General features: G+C 41.3%; 1 gene segment (V, D, J or C); it reads right to left on the bottom strand.

The window, feature by feature from the left end:
• Positions 1 to 10067: 10067 nt before the first annotated feature.
• On the bottom strand, positions 10068 to 10670 carry LOC105235063. The segment is given in 2 exon segments: positions 10068 to 10468; positions 10583 to 10670. Coding segments are annotated over 2 exon segments (447 nt in total).
• Between the last annotated feature and the right edge of the window lie 3217 nt (positions 10671 to 13887).

Genomic DNA, 13887 nt, shown 5'->3' with positions numbered 1-13887 from the left:
TTCCATACAAATTTAAGGACTATTTGTTCCAGTTCTTTGAAAAATGTCCTCGGTATTTTGATCGGGATAGCATTGAAAGTGTAGATTGCTCTGGGTAGTATGGACATTTTAACTATGTTAATTCTTCCAATCCATGAGCATGGAATATTTTTCCATCTTTTTATGTCTTCCTCAATATCTTTCAAAAGTGATCTATAGTTTCTAGAATATAGGTCCTTTACATCTCTGGTTAAGTTAATTCCAAGTTAACGTATGGTTTTTGGTGCTATGGTAAATGGGATGGATTCCCTAATTTCTCTTTCTTCAGTCTCGTTATTCGTGTATAGAAATGCAACTGATTTCTGGGCATTGATTTTGTATCCTGCCACATTACTGAATTGTTCTATAACTTCTAATAGTTTGGGAGTGGATTCCTTTGGGTTTTCCATAATTCCATATCATGTCATCCGTCATGAGAGACAGTTTGACTTCTTCTTTGCCGTTTTGGATACCTTTGATCCATTTCTGTCGTCTGATTGCTGTTGCAAGGACTTCTAGTACTATGTTGAATAATAGTGGCGAGAGTGGGCATCCTTGTCGTGTTCCTGATCTTAAGGGAAAGGCTTCCAGCTTTTCCCCATTGAGAATAATATTTGCAGTAGGCTTTTCATAGATGGCTTTTATGAGATTGAGAAATGTACCCTCTATTCCTACACTCTGAAGGGTTTTAATCAGGAAAGGATGCTGTATTTTGTCAAATGCTTTTTCTGCATCAATTGAGAGGATCATATGGTTCTTGAGTCTTTTCTTGTTGATATGATGTATCACATTGATTGATTTGCGAGTGTTGAACCATGCTTGCATCCCAGGTATGAATCCCACTTGGTCATGATGGATAATCCTTTTAATGTACTGTTGGATTCTATTAGCAAGGATCTTGTTGAGGATTTTGGCGTCCATATTCATTAGGGAAATTGGTCTGTAATTCCCCTTTTTGAGGGGGTCTTTGCCTGGTTTGGGGACCAAGGTAATATTAGCCTCATAGAATGATTTTTGTAGCTTTCCTTCTGTTTCTATTTTTTGAAATAGCTTTAGGAGAATAGGTATTATTTCTTCTTTGAATGTTTGGTAGAATTCCCCAGGAAAACCGTCTGGGCCTGGAGTTTTATTATTTGGAAGGTTGTTTATCACTGACTCAATTTCTTCATAGTTAATTGGCCTGTTTAAGAAATCTATTTCTTCCTGTTTCAGTCTTGGTAGTTTATAGGTTTCCAGGAAGGCCTCCATCTCTTCCAGATTGCTTAGTTTTTGGCATATAGCTGTTGATAAAAATTTCTAATAATCCTTCCAATTTCAATGTTGTTGGTCATGACCTCTCCCTTTTCAGTCATAATTTTAATTATCTCGGTCCTTTCTCTTTGTTTTTGGATAAGTTTTGCCAGTGGTCTGCCAATTTTATTGATTCTCTCAAAGAACCAGCTCCTCGTCATGTTTATTTGCTCTACTGTACTTCTGGTTTCTAATTGATTGATTTCTGTTCTAATTTTGGTCAACTCCTTCCTTGTGAGTGGGTTAGGCCTGTCCCTCTGTTGCTGTTCCAGCTTCTTGAGGTGAGAATATAGAAACTGCATTTTAGATTTTTCCATTTTAGACTTTTCCATTCCAGAGCAGCAGGACATAGCTGAAGGATAAAAACATGTTGACATGGATTTTTCTAGGACATAGCTCATGTTAGTTCCTAGGAAATGGAGCCACACTTGGAATGCCCCTTAGTTCTTACTGTGAGTATCCCCATTCAGTTGACAAATTATCCCAGAACTTATCCTTCGTGCCGTGTGGATCGAGGATGAGAATATGGCCACGAAAGGCTGGAATTAGGAAAGATTCACTCTTTCTTTTGTAGGCACCAAAAACAGCTGGAGTTGTACACATGTCTCACAGCCTTCCTCTCCTCCTCACTAAAATGGGTTCTCTNTTATCATGCCTCTTTTGGTCCCCTTCCTCACAGGGCTCTGAGTCTGAGGACTGGAGGTGTTTGTTGGACTTTCGAGTAAGAACTTATTGAGACAGAATAGATTTGGATCACCCCTCACACGTGGTCCTCTTCTGAAGCACTCAGGAGGAATCAGCTCTTGGGAAATCTAAAGGTCGGGGTAAAGCACATTAATGACCTTCCCTAAATCCATTTCCATGGTGCCCCATGATGGTCAGACATGTTACAACCCAAGGACCAATGATGATCGTTCAGTGGGATCAGCAATTCTCTCCTGTGTTCCTCTATTCCAGCTTCCTTGCACTCTCTGTTCAATACCAGCCCCCTGGCCCCTCCAAAGGCATCTCTTCCTCCTCCTGCCTCTGTTTCCCTGAATTAACCCAGCAAGGAGGGTCGTCATTCTTTTCCCTGTAATTCCTTTAATTTCGTTAAAAGATGTAGACTTGTTTTTATTTTTTTTTCCTTTTTAAAATTTAAATTCAATTAATTAACATATAATGTATAATTAGTTTCAGAGGTAGTGTTAAGTGCTTCATAAGTTGCATATAACATCCAGTGCTCATTACATCAGGTGCCCTCCTCAATGCCCATCACCCAGTTACCCCATCCCATTATCCACCTCCCTTCCAGCAACCCTCAGTTTGTTTCCTGTAGTTAAGAGTCTCTCATGGCTTGTCTCCCTCTCGGATTTTGTCTTATTTTATTTTCCCTCTCTTCCCATCTGATTCTGTTCTGTATCTTAAATTCCACATATGATTTAAATCGCATGAAAATTGTCTTTCACTGATTGACTCACTTTACTCACCCAGATAACTTCTAGTTTCAACCATCCTTGCAAATGGAAAGATTTCATACTTTTGATGGCTGAGTAATATTCTATTTTATATGTGTGTGTATGTACACATTTATAAACCACATCCTCTTTATCCATTCCTCTGTCAATGGACATCTGGGCTCATTCCATAGTTTGGCTACTGTGGACATTGCTACTATAAACACTGGGGTGCAGGTGCCCCTTCAGAGCACTACATTTGTATCTTTGGAATAATACCTAGTAGTACAATTGCTGGGTCGTAGGGCAACTCCTTTTTAAAGTTTTAGAGGAACCTGCAGATTGTTTTCCAGAGTGGGTGCACCAGCTTGTGTTCCCACCAACAGTGTAATAGGGTTACACTTTCTCGGAATCCTTGCCAACATCTGTTGTTTCCTGCATTTCTTGACCGGATTATTTGTTTTTGGGGTGCTGAGTTTGATAAGTTCTTGATATATTTTGGATACTACCCTTATCTGATAAGACATTTGCAAATATATTCTCCCATTCTGTAGATACTCTTTTAGTTTTCTCAATGGTTTCCTTTGCTGTCCAAAAGACTTTTATCTTGATGAGATCTGAAGAGTTCAGTCTTCTTTTTAGTTCCCTTGCCCTTAATTATGTCTAGCAGGAAGTGATTGCAGACAAGGTCAAAGAGGTTGCTGACAGTGTTCAAGGAGGGTCCTCTTGATTGCAGCACGATAGAGAGGAGAGTAAGTCAATGAGAATTCAAGCGTCTTTTCTCTAGGCCAATCTGCACTGGTGTAGGAGATGGAGGCATGTAAAGTGAGGATTTTCCTGAGAGTTGTGGCCATTGTACTGAGTAGGCATCTCCTTCAGCCTCTGTTCTCCTGTTGAGGCGTTTGAAAGAGTTACCTTCTGGAGTCATATGACACAGAGCACAAGCTGTGACTCTCCCCAGACAATTCTGCAGAGAGTGTGTCTATGGCTCACAGAGACTTGAACATTCTTCATCCTATCCCTTAGTGCATATTGAAAGGAATTCCCACTCAGAGCTGTGTGTCTTGTGAAGTAAACTCTTTTCATCCACAAAGGGATTTTTGACCTATCATGTTTTCTTTTTTTTATAATAATATTTTTTTATTATATTATGTTAGTCACCATACAGTTCATCCCTGGTTTTTTGATGTAAAGTTCGATGATTCATTAGGTGCGTGTAACACCCAGTGCACCATGCAATATGTGCCCTCCTTACTACCCATCACCAGCCTATCCCATTGACTCAGATGTTTTCTAAAAGAGATTGGTTTGTGGCAAAGTCTCAAGTCAAGGCTGACAATCCTTGTGAGAACAGAAATGGGAATGTACACTCAGAAAATGGGCATATTTCTAGAGTGTGAATGTTTTGATAAATCTATTTTAGTGTCTTTGGTCATACCCCAAGAGAGACTGTTGAAGAGCACAAAAGAAGTGATGCCTTGGTCAAAGGTGGAAGGAAATAATTGGTGTACATGGAGGTGTGGAAAAGGAAATCTTATTTGAATCCATTGTTCATGAGTGTTTTGAACTTACGTGTCCTATATTACTTCAGAATTAATGATGTGTATTACTGAGATAATAATAAAATGGTAAAATAATAACCACTTAATGACCTCTTAAATCCATCAGTTATTTTTCAGGGTCAGTTAGTAGTCTTGTAGATTAGATCATTGCCTCCTGAGATCGCTATAGAGAGGTTCCCTGGGTACAATCCAGGTGTCCAGGTTCTTCTTATGTGGTACTTACGGGAGCTGAATTTATTCTGATCTATGTTCTGTTAGTACAATTCATACTCTGTTAGAACAAATTCAGGTCATCATGGTGCAGGGAACACTATTGTTTTTATTATTCTGCATTTTGTGACCTCAAAAGAAAGCATGAAATACAAATAAGAAGCAAGACTGCCCTAAATAGCAGCAAAGTGGCCATTTTCACAAATATGATTAATAACTGATAATCAATAAAGCTAAAGTAAATAAAAACAAAAATTAAAGCCAAGATCCTTATCATTCAGGTTGAATGATGCAAGATGCTTCCATAACTATAGAAAGTGGAAAAAAAGAAAGATAAAATATCCAGAACAGATGAAATGGAAAATGAGTGGCCCTTAACTCAAAGTAACACACTCTCATGAGATCAGTGCTGGGGCCTCCAAGAAACTGAGGAAAAGAAGACAAAATACCAGCCCAGATGTCCCTGTGGTCCTTCCTGGAGGCTCCATGTGCCCCAGGTGAAGAGGGTGAGGAAGACCTGAATCCAGGCCATGGTGGAGATGGTCCCAAAGGCACTGCCTTCTGAGCCCTAACCCCGGGCCTGGCTCCCCCACAACTCTGTTATACCTTCCCCCTGCCTCAGAATGCGAGGGGTCTTCAAGCAATTATGCTTCCCACCAGCCTCTCCTTACTTCCTCCTATCTGACCCTTCATTCTAGAAATTTCTGCATCTAAAGCAGAAGCACTTCGATGAAGGGTTAAAACATTTTGATAGGGATTATCTAAGTCAGAGTGCATGTCACTGTCTAGGAATTGGAGCCAGACTTGGAATGTCCCTTAGTTCCTACTGTGAGAGTCCCCATGTATTTGACTAATAATCCCAGAACTTACCTTTGTGCTGTGTGCTTTGAAGGTTGGAAAAAATCCAGAAGGGCTGAAATTAGAAGAGTGTCACTCTTTCTTTGTAAGCACCAAAAACGGAGCTGGAGTTGTTCACATGTCTCACAGTCTTCCTCTCCACCTCAGTAAGGTGGGTTCTCATGTATCTTTTGGTTACCTTCATCACAAGGCTCTGAGCCTGAGGCCTGGGGGTGTTTGTTGGATTTTAAGTAAGAACTTATTGAGACACAATAGATTTGAATCAACCATCTCACGTGGTCCTTCCTTGCAGGACTCAAGAAGAATCAGCTCTTGGGACTTCATGCAGGTCAGGGTAAATCACAGCCATGACCTTCCCAAAATCCAGGTCCATGCTTCCCCTTAGTGGCCACGGATGTTGCAACTCCAGCACCAGGGAAGGCAGATGGGTGAGAGCTGGAATCCTTCATATTATCCTTCTCCTCCTTCCTTCTACCCCTCCAGTCACTACCAGGTCCCTAGGTCCCTCTTCAATGCATTAGAGTTCATTTGTCTTTGTCTCCATCTTCTTCAGGAATGGAATAGGTCACCTACCACACCAGGTGGCTTGGACCCGCCTCTCAAGACCAGGTAGAGTTTCTTCCTCCACAGCCTTGTCACAGGGTTCCTGATAGTGTGACAGTTCTTGGGTTAGAGGTCAAATAAAACCAACCCCTGAAGGAAGTCTGGATGAGTACAATGGCATTGAGAGAGAAAGGATTGGTTTCTCTTGATGTTGATATCAAAATTATTGCAGAAGGATAGAGAACTCAGTTAGCATTGAGGATAACCTAAAGAAAACCATGATTTTGTTCTCCAGTGTTTGTGGATCTGTTAGAAGGGAACTGGGGTCAGGATTACTCTAAAGGACTCAACTTCAGGGACCTCTCATCAGAGTACATTTCTCTGTTGAGTCCATTGGACAGAAATTCATTCTTGTCTTAATCTTCTCTGCAGAAAGACTAACTTACCTCAGAGCTGTGCACCTTCCTGAGGTAAATTCCTCTCCATCTAGAAGGAGATGCCTGACCTAATGTGCTTTCTAAGCAACACAGTTTAAAGGGGGAAGCTTCAATAATTATTAGTATTAAAATGTGGGTAACATATTCTATTAAAAAAAAAAAAAGCTCTACTTGTTCTTCCAAAGACCGAGCTTAATAATACACAGCATGAAGTCATGTAAGGAAAATTTTGATATTCAATATATAGACAGAAAAACATATACATAAAAGAACTTCTAATTTAAATGCTCTGTTTATTTATTTATTTATTTATTAAATATTTTATTTATTTATTTGACAGAGAGAGAGACAGCCAGCGAGAGAGGGAACACAAGCAGGGGAAGTGGGATCGGAAGAAGCAGGCTCCCATTAGAGGAGTCTGATGCGGGGCTCGATCCCAGAATGCCGGGATCATGCCCTGAGCCAACGTAGACACTTAATGACTGAGCCACCGAAGTGACCCTAAATGCTTTATTTAAAAAGCCTCCTTGTTGTATGGTGACCTACATAACATAATAAAAAATTACTAGAAAAAATAAAAAAGTTAAAAAAGCCTCCTTGTAAAAACAAATAATAATTAAATGAATGGATGAATGAATGAATATATAAAAAAATATTAAAAAAATAAAGGGGAAATTCTGTTGAGGCTGACTGGTCCTTGCCACCACAGAAATGTCCCCTCAGGAAACAGATTAGGAATTCTACGCAGTGTGGATGTTCTAAAGAAACCATTTAAGTGTCACTATTCACATATCTTTAACAGGTATTTCTCAGAGCACAAGGGAGATGACATCCTGGCCTAAGGGTTGGACCAGTTCGCTACCTCGTGGCCTCAGCGATTGGGGCAGAAGGAAAAGGGTCATTGCTAGAGGTGATAGATTTGGTTTTGACAATCACAGTCATTCTTGTGTGTTTTAAATTTTCAAGTAGTATACTTTCCGAGAGAATTTAGATAACAGTGTCTATTATTTTATACAATACCAAATGGTTGCTATGTATAAAATACCAAAAATTGACTTTTTCATAAGTCAATCACCTGGACATCTGCCCATGACTTTGTAGCCTCATTGACTGGATAGTTGTCCCTTGCAATCACTTTGGAGAGGTTCCTGAGAATTTTCAGGTTCTCAGGCACTTCTTGCAGAAAGTAAACCCTGAACTTTACAATGAACCGGTTGCTTCTGTTCTGTGTTCTGTTAGTAACAGGAAAATAATTCCGCTCTCCCTCTGCAAAAGGCAGGAGCCGCTGATTGATTTCAAACCCTTTGGATTTTTGTGTCCATACAATAAGACATGATATTCAAACAATAAATCCCACAATCACCCAAAAGTGACAAAATGACCACACGCACACAATATCTTTATGATTCAATAAAAACCCTAGCTAATGTGATTAAACATATAAAAATCAATACCCAGCATCTCACTTTATAAGGCAAATGAAAGATGATGATTCCTTATACACAAGCAATTTTAAAATAAGAAAATGCAGAAATGATGCCCAGGAAAATGACTGGCACTTAATGAGAAATTCTATGAACTCATCAATGAGAATTGAGTGGAGGTGTTGATTCCCTGATTGCATTGAACAGAAATACACCACTGGATGTTTAGATCATATAGACACTTAGAATATTTCAATTCATCTGTATCAAAAGTAATCTCATTAAGTTTACATGGCTGGCTCAGTCAGTAGAGCGTGTGACTCTTGATCAGGTTCATAAGTTTCAACACCATGTTGGGTGTGGAGACCACTTTTCAAAAACTTAAAAAATATTTTTTAAGAGGCACCTAGGTGGCTCAGTCAGTTAAGGGTCTGCCATTGGCTCAGTTCATGATCCAGGGTTCTGGGATGAAGCCCTGGGTCAGACTCACTGCTCAGAGGGAATATGCTTCTCCCTCTCCTTCACCCTCTCCCCACTCGTGCTTTCTGTCTCATTTTGTCTCTCTTTCTCTAAAGTTCATAAATTTCTTAATTAAGAAACATGTTTTAAAAAGTGTCCTCTCTCAACCTAAAACTAATAAAATCTCGTACACCAATTTTACCTAATTTTGAAAGTAGCGACCACTCTCTCATCTTTTCATAAAAGTATTTAAGTGTATACTGCTTCACCGTTTCAGAATACCCAAGAGGCTGTTCCTACAACTTGAGTCTCCACATACTCAAGACACAAAGGGCTACAGCAGCCCCTTTATGTCATATTGGAGCCATCCTGTTCACACAATATCTAAACGCAGGATATTTCTGTAAGGTGATCTATAATTAACACGCTAAATACTTTCTCAGAAACATATTGTGGCCCCACCTTTAAAAGACTCATTAGAAGAGGCAATGGTGCCTCCTACCCTCCTATGCACTGTCAATATTTGCTAAAGGTCCTATTGATGTCATTCCAGTGTGGAAGCACACTTATGCCAGATACCACAGAGAATATACAGACAGTGGCCCCTCTACCTCCTACAGGTTTTCTCCACAATGAGACAAATCCAACAGGCAGATATAGTCTGTCCACAAACATGAGGGACTAACTCAGGTCTTTATCCTGTGTCTTCAAAAGCAAATGTTCCTTCCCACTGTGACTTGATCCAAATGCTTAGGTGTCCGTTGTGGCAAATTCCCAGAGTGGATGATTAACACATGAAGGTATTGAGCATTTATTGGAGGAAGAATGGAGGTAACTGGGAAGAGATTTGGAAAATTAACTAAGGGAGAGAACAGAATGAGAGAGACTGAGTTCTCAGGCAAGCTGAACTTGCATCCTGAATTGCCCCAGAGTGAGGGCACTGCTAGGACGTGGCACTTTCACTACTAAATCTAGGAAAATTCTGGCAAACTGAGATCAATTGGTTATTGAAACATGTTTTCTGTGGTCTACACAAGTTTCAATTAAGGATAGAGAATATTTGGATATATATGATATGTATGTGTATTTAGTGATTTGTCATAACTGGGATACCAGGTAGAACTTGGACTGACTCCTAATGAAAATCAGATACAGCAGGGATCCCTGAGGAATGGAGAGAAGCCTTCTGTTCCCAGGTGAAAAATGGAACCATGTTGGAAAGAACCAACCCTCTCAGGGAGACAGGGGTGAATCCAGGATAGGGATTCATTGTTCTGAGGGGAGGGGAGCTTCTACATACCATAGAGTCTCAACGCCAAATCCCCTGCTCAACTTCCTTGAAATGGGGTCCACAAGAAGGGACACTGGAAAAACAACATCTTCCTTTTCTCCTCATTCCTTCAGCTAGATCTTCAGCTGTTCAGTGAGTTGCTGTTTCTCAAACACTGACATGCAGAACAATATCCCACTAGTCATGTTGACTAGAGTATGGTGGACACTGAGTTGAGTAAAACAAGGTCATTTCTGGTCATTTCTGGATAAATGATTCCCACCTGGACTAACAGGAGTGAGAGGCTGTCATTTAAAATAAGGATGTTCCTGAGAACTGTGAAAATTATACAGAGCACAGTTCTCTTTATCCCTCTCTTCCTGCCATTGAGGATTGGGAAGACTATCTTCTGCGAACATGTCAAGGAACAAAGAGACTGACAATTCCCCAGACAATCCACAAGGGTTCTTGTTCCATTTTACTACAATCCAGGATGAAGACAACCTGAGAGAGAACTGAATTCTCAAGGCCATATTGCATGAAGCCCCCTCTATACATGGTTAGGATTGAGGAAGCATCTTCTGAGCAAGGAGGGAGGATGTGAGAATGGAAGAGTTTTTGGTTTTACTTCCCAATGAACTTAGACCACTGTGATAAGTGTTACCACTTCTATATGAGGCACAGTAATACTCAGCCTCATCCTCAGCCTGGAGTCCAGAGATGGTCAGGGAAGCTGTGTTGCCAGACTTGGAGCCAGAGAAGCGATCAGGGATACCTGATGGCCGATTATTTACTCTGTAAATCAGAGTTTTTGGGGCCATGCCAGGATACTGTTGATGCCAGGAGACAGCATTATAACTTCCAATGTCATTGCTGGTTCCAGTACAAGAAATGGTAACTGTCTGTCCCAGAGCCCCGGACACTGAAGCTGGCTGAGTCAGGGCAGACTTGGCCCAGGAACCTAAAAAAAAGATAAATGTAATCATTAGCTCTGTGCTGGGGCCTCAGGTGAAACTGAAGAGGAGAGAAACGATCAGCTTAGATGTCCCCATGGACCCTTCCCTGGGGACCTCACCTGATCCCTGAGTGAGGAGACCGAGAAAGACCAGAGTCCAGGCCATGGTGGTGACTCCTGAACAGCACTGCCTTCTGAGACCCCCAATCCCAGGCTTGTCTCTCCCATACCTCTATTATCTCCTCCCCCTCCCTGCCTCAGGAGGGTGTGGCCTGCATGCAAATATGCTTCCTATACCTTCCTCTCCTCACCCCCTCTGCTCTGACACTTCATTCTAGATACTTTGCATCCTTGGGCAGCAGAGCTTACCTGAATAGACTCAAACACTTTGACATGTATTTTCTGAAGGTCAAGAATTTCAGTTTTTATGCCTGATTCACCCAGAAGAGAAAGATCTCCTGAAAACTTCAGGTATGTGAGTTCCTGGACCTTCTGTGTTTCCACAATTCCAGGACTATATCTTTGTGACCATGCAAGACTTGGGGCCCTTCCTTTTGTGCCCTCTGCCAGGCATCAACTTCTGAGGATCTCTCTACTGTTAGGAAAGCGTCACTGCTGACACCAATGGAAACATCTGCTGGGAGTTGGCGGTTGGTGCTGGGCTCTACCCTACCTGAGGGCTGCCATGGTCCCACCCATACTTGTTTGTGCTGATGAACATGCAACGTTGAAACCCACCAGCTTGTCAATCACCTCAGGTGTTTCCCTACATGCCATATGGAGGGTCAGGTCCACAGGTGTAAGCAAACCGTAGGAGGGGAAAAGGAGCACCTGCCAGTACATTCTGCACATTCCACTCATGAACAAGCCACTTGCCCTTCTTCAGCCTCAAATCTCAACCTGAGAAATGATGAAGAAAGTTACACTGTCCATGGTACACTATCTAGTGAGAGATGAATCAGAATAGAGTTGTGTAGTTTTGATAATGGGATATTTCTCAGTGCCTGGGGGGTTATTTGTTAGAAGATTTATATTATCCAGCTCTCATTCCATTTATATTTGATTTATTTGTCTAGCAATAGTCATTTTTTTTTCTACTCAGGTTTCCAACACCATTCACCCACTGGTCAACATAAAAGTAATCTCTGGACCTTGGACCCCTGAGGGAATAGAACCATTATGGAGTATCCATTCCTATTTCTTTCCTGTGGAACTTTTAAAATTCATTTTCAATTTCTCCTTTTCCCTAATGCCTGTTTCCACAGGTAGCATAGACCGAAATGGAAGTACTATAACTCGGCTCAGTTTCGAATTAGGACATAGTGAGCAGACACCACAATTCCCCAATGATTGCTGCTGTAAGCCAAGAAATAATGCACGTGGGAGCTGTTTGAGTCCCTCGAACAAGCTCTTTACAAGGCAGATTGGGAATGACATTGACATTTCAAGTAGTGTAGAAATAGTGCTGATGTTCCTCTTTCCCTTCAGAGTCTTGCCACCTGTCCTCAGGCAGCTGGGAGCCAGGACCAGGCACCACCTTGAGACAGAAAGAGATCCAGGAATAGCCCATTATTCTAGCTTGACATGTGAGAAAGATGATTTCTAACACTCAGAGCAACATTGGATATCCAATTTTCCGTTCTTTTAGGGTTTCTTCTTTTCCTTCTCTATGTCCCATCAGAAAGGAAATACTTCTCCTGTGAGAAAAAGAGCGGTGGTGGCCCTAGGAAGTTGCTTTTTGGCCCCAAATACAATCCTCTCTGTCCTCATGCAACATGACCCAGACATCAGCACTGTCAGGGGAATTGCACAGCAGTGGAGAGGAGCCAAAGATCCACGGATATGTCCACAATACAAGAAGGAAGATCCAGTGAACTGGAAATACTGGAGATGGTAGAGGCAGAGAAGCCTGGGAAAGCAATGCTGAAACTTGTTTATGAGTTCGTGGTTCATCTCTAAGCTGCACTTGTGCAGTGTCTGATACTTAGGAGAATGGAACAATGTGGGTAACAGAATGGGAAGGGACTTCCACTGACATCCCAGATGTGACCTGTGGAGCTCACTCTGTAGCTTCCCCTTAGGACAGATGCAAATAGCAGAGCAAAGTTTTTGCCAACTGTCTGACACAGAAATTACATTCCACAGAAGGCTCTTTGAAACTACGAGCTTGGACCTGATTGGGTCAAGTATCTACTAAAACAAAACCTTCAGTTAGAATTTACACAGGAATCCCAGTTTCATAACATAATACTGGATAGACTCAGGACAGGTGCCAAAATTACTCAATATATGAATCAAGGAAAATCTCAGCTGGCCTGGAAAAGAAATTTAAAGATACTTAACCCAGTATTACAGATAATTTGGATTTTCTCACAAAGACTTTAAACCAGCTACTTAAAAACTGACACAAAAAAAGGGAGAATTTCTTTGAAAATTACCAGAGGGATAGTACATCTCAGCCAAGAAATAGAAGACATAATGAAGACCATCTCAATAGAACATTATATGGAACTGACCAGAGATTGGAAAATAAAAGACTAATGACCTAAGAGTGATAGCAAAGAAAAGTGTACAATCTAAAATTCAGAGGGAAAAAAGATTTAGGGATCAAAAACTATCAAAAAACTGTGGAATCTCTTCAGGTGCCCCAAAATGCATAGAGTGGGGGATCCTAAAAGAGAAGACAAAGAGAACTAGAAGGAAACATGTGCTTCCAGAGGCTGAACAAACCCCAGTTACAAGAAACATGAAGAAAACCATATGAAGGCTCATTTTACCTGATTCGTGGTTGTGTGGACCTTTTTCCAGACAACTGTTTGACTTGAGTAACTATTCATTTCTTATTAAACCATCAAGCGAGGAATTTTATTCCCTTGTGATTCTCAGCTGGTCATGAGTATCGAAATGATAATGGTGATGAAAACAAAAGTTAGAGTGAGTGCAAATTAGTACATAAGTAGGTAAATCTCCACATCCCCTCTCCCTGGTGTAGAAAGACTAATAGTCCATGTTCTTCCAGACCCTGCCCAAACAGATTCATCTTAGTAGAGCATAAAAAACACCTGCTTGGATCAGGGGAAGCCAAGTAGAGTTGGCAGTGTGCTATTAGGATGAGAACACGGGTGTGATATAGATGTTAAGATCTGGGACGACCTCCCTCAGGTGATCATCCCCTTTTCAGACTCTTCCTCAAGAAACCGAAAAGCTCATCCATGAGGAAACTGACATCACGAAGGGGCTGGCAACAATGATACCAGCTTGAAATGCCTCTGTGTCTCTAGCCTGGATTCCTTTTGAGTACTTTCTGGTCTGAGCTATGTTTGTCTTGACATGACAAAGCACTAATGTCATGGTCAGTCAAGGGGACACCCTCTCTCTCCCTCAAGAGAAGTGTCCAGGGACTCCTCCTGGAGAATATCCTGAGC

Source organism: Ailuropoda melanoleuca, unplaced genomic scaffold (genome assembly GCF_002007445.2).
Source record: "Ailuropoda melanoleuca isolate Jingjing unplaced genomic scaffold, ASM200744v2 unplaced-scaffold2139, whole genome shotgun sequence".
Lineage (NCBI taxonomy): Eukaryota > Metazoa > Chordata > Mammalia > Carnivora > Ursidae > Ailuropoda > Ailuropoda melanoleuca.
The sequence above is the reverse complement of the archived record's forward strand: the minus strand, read 5'-3'. Positions and strand labels throughout refer to the sequence as shown.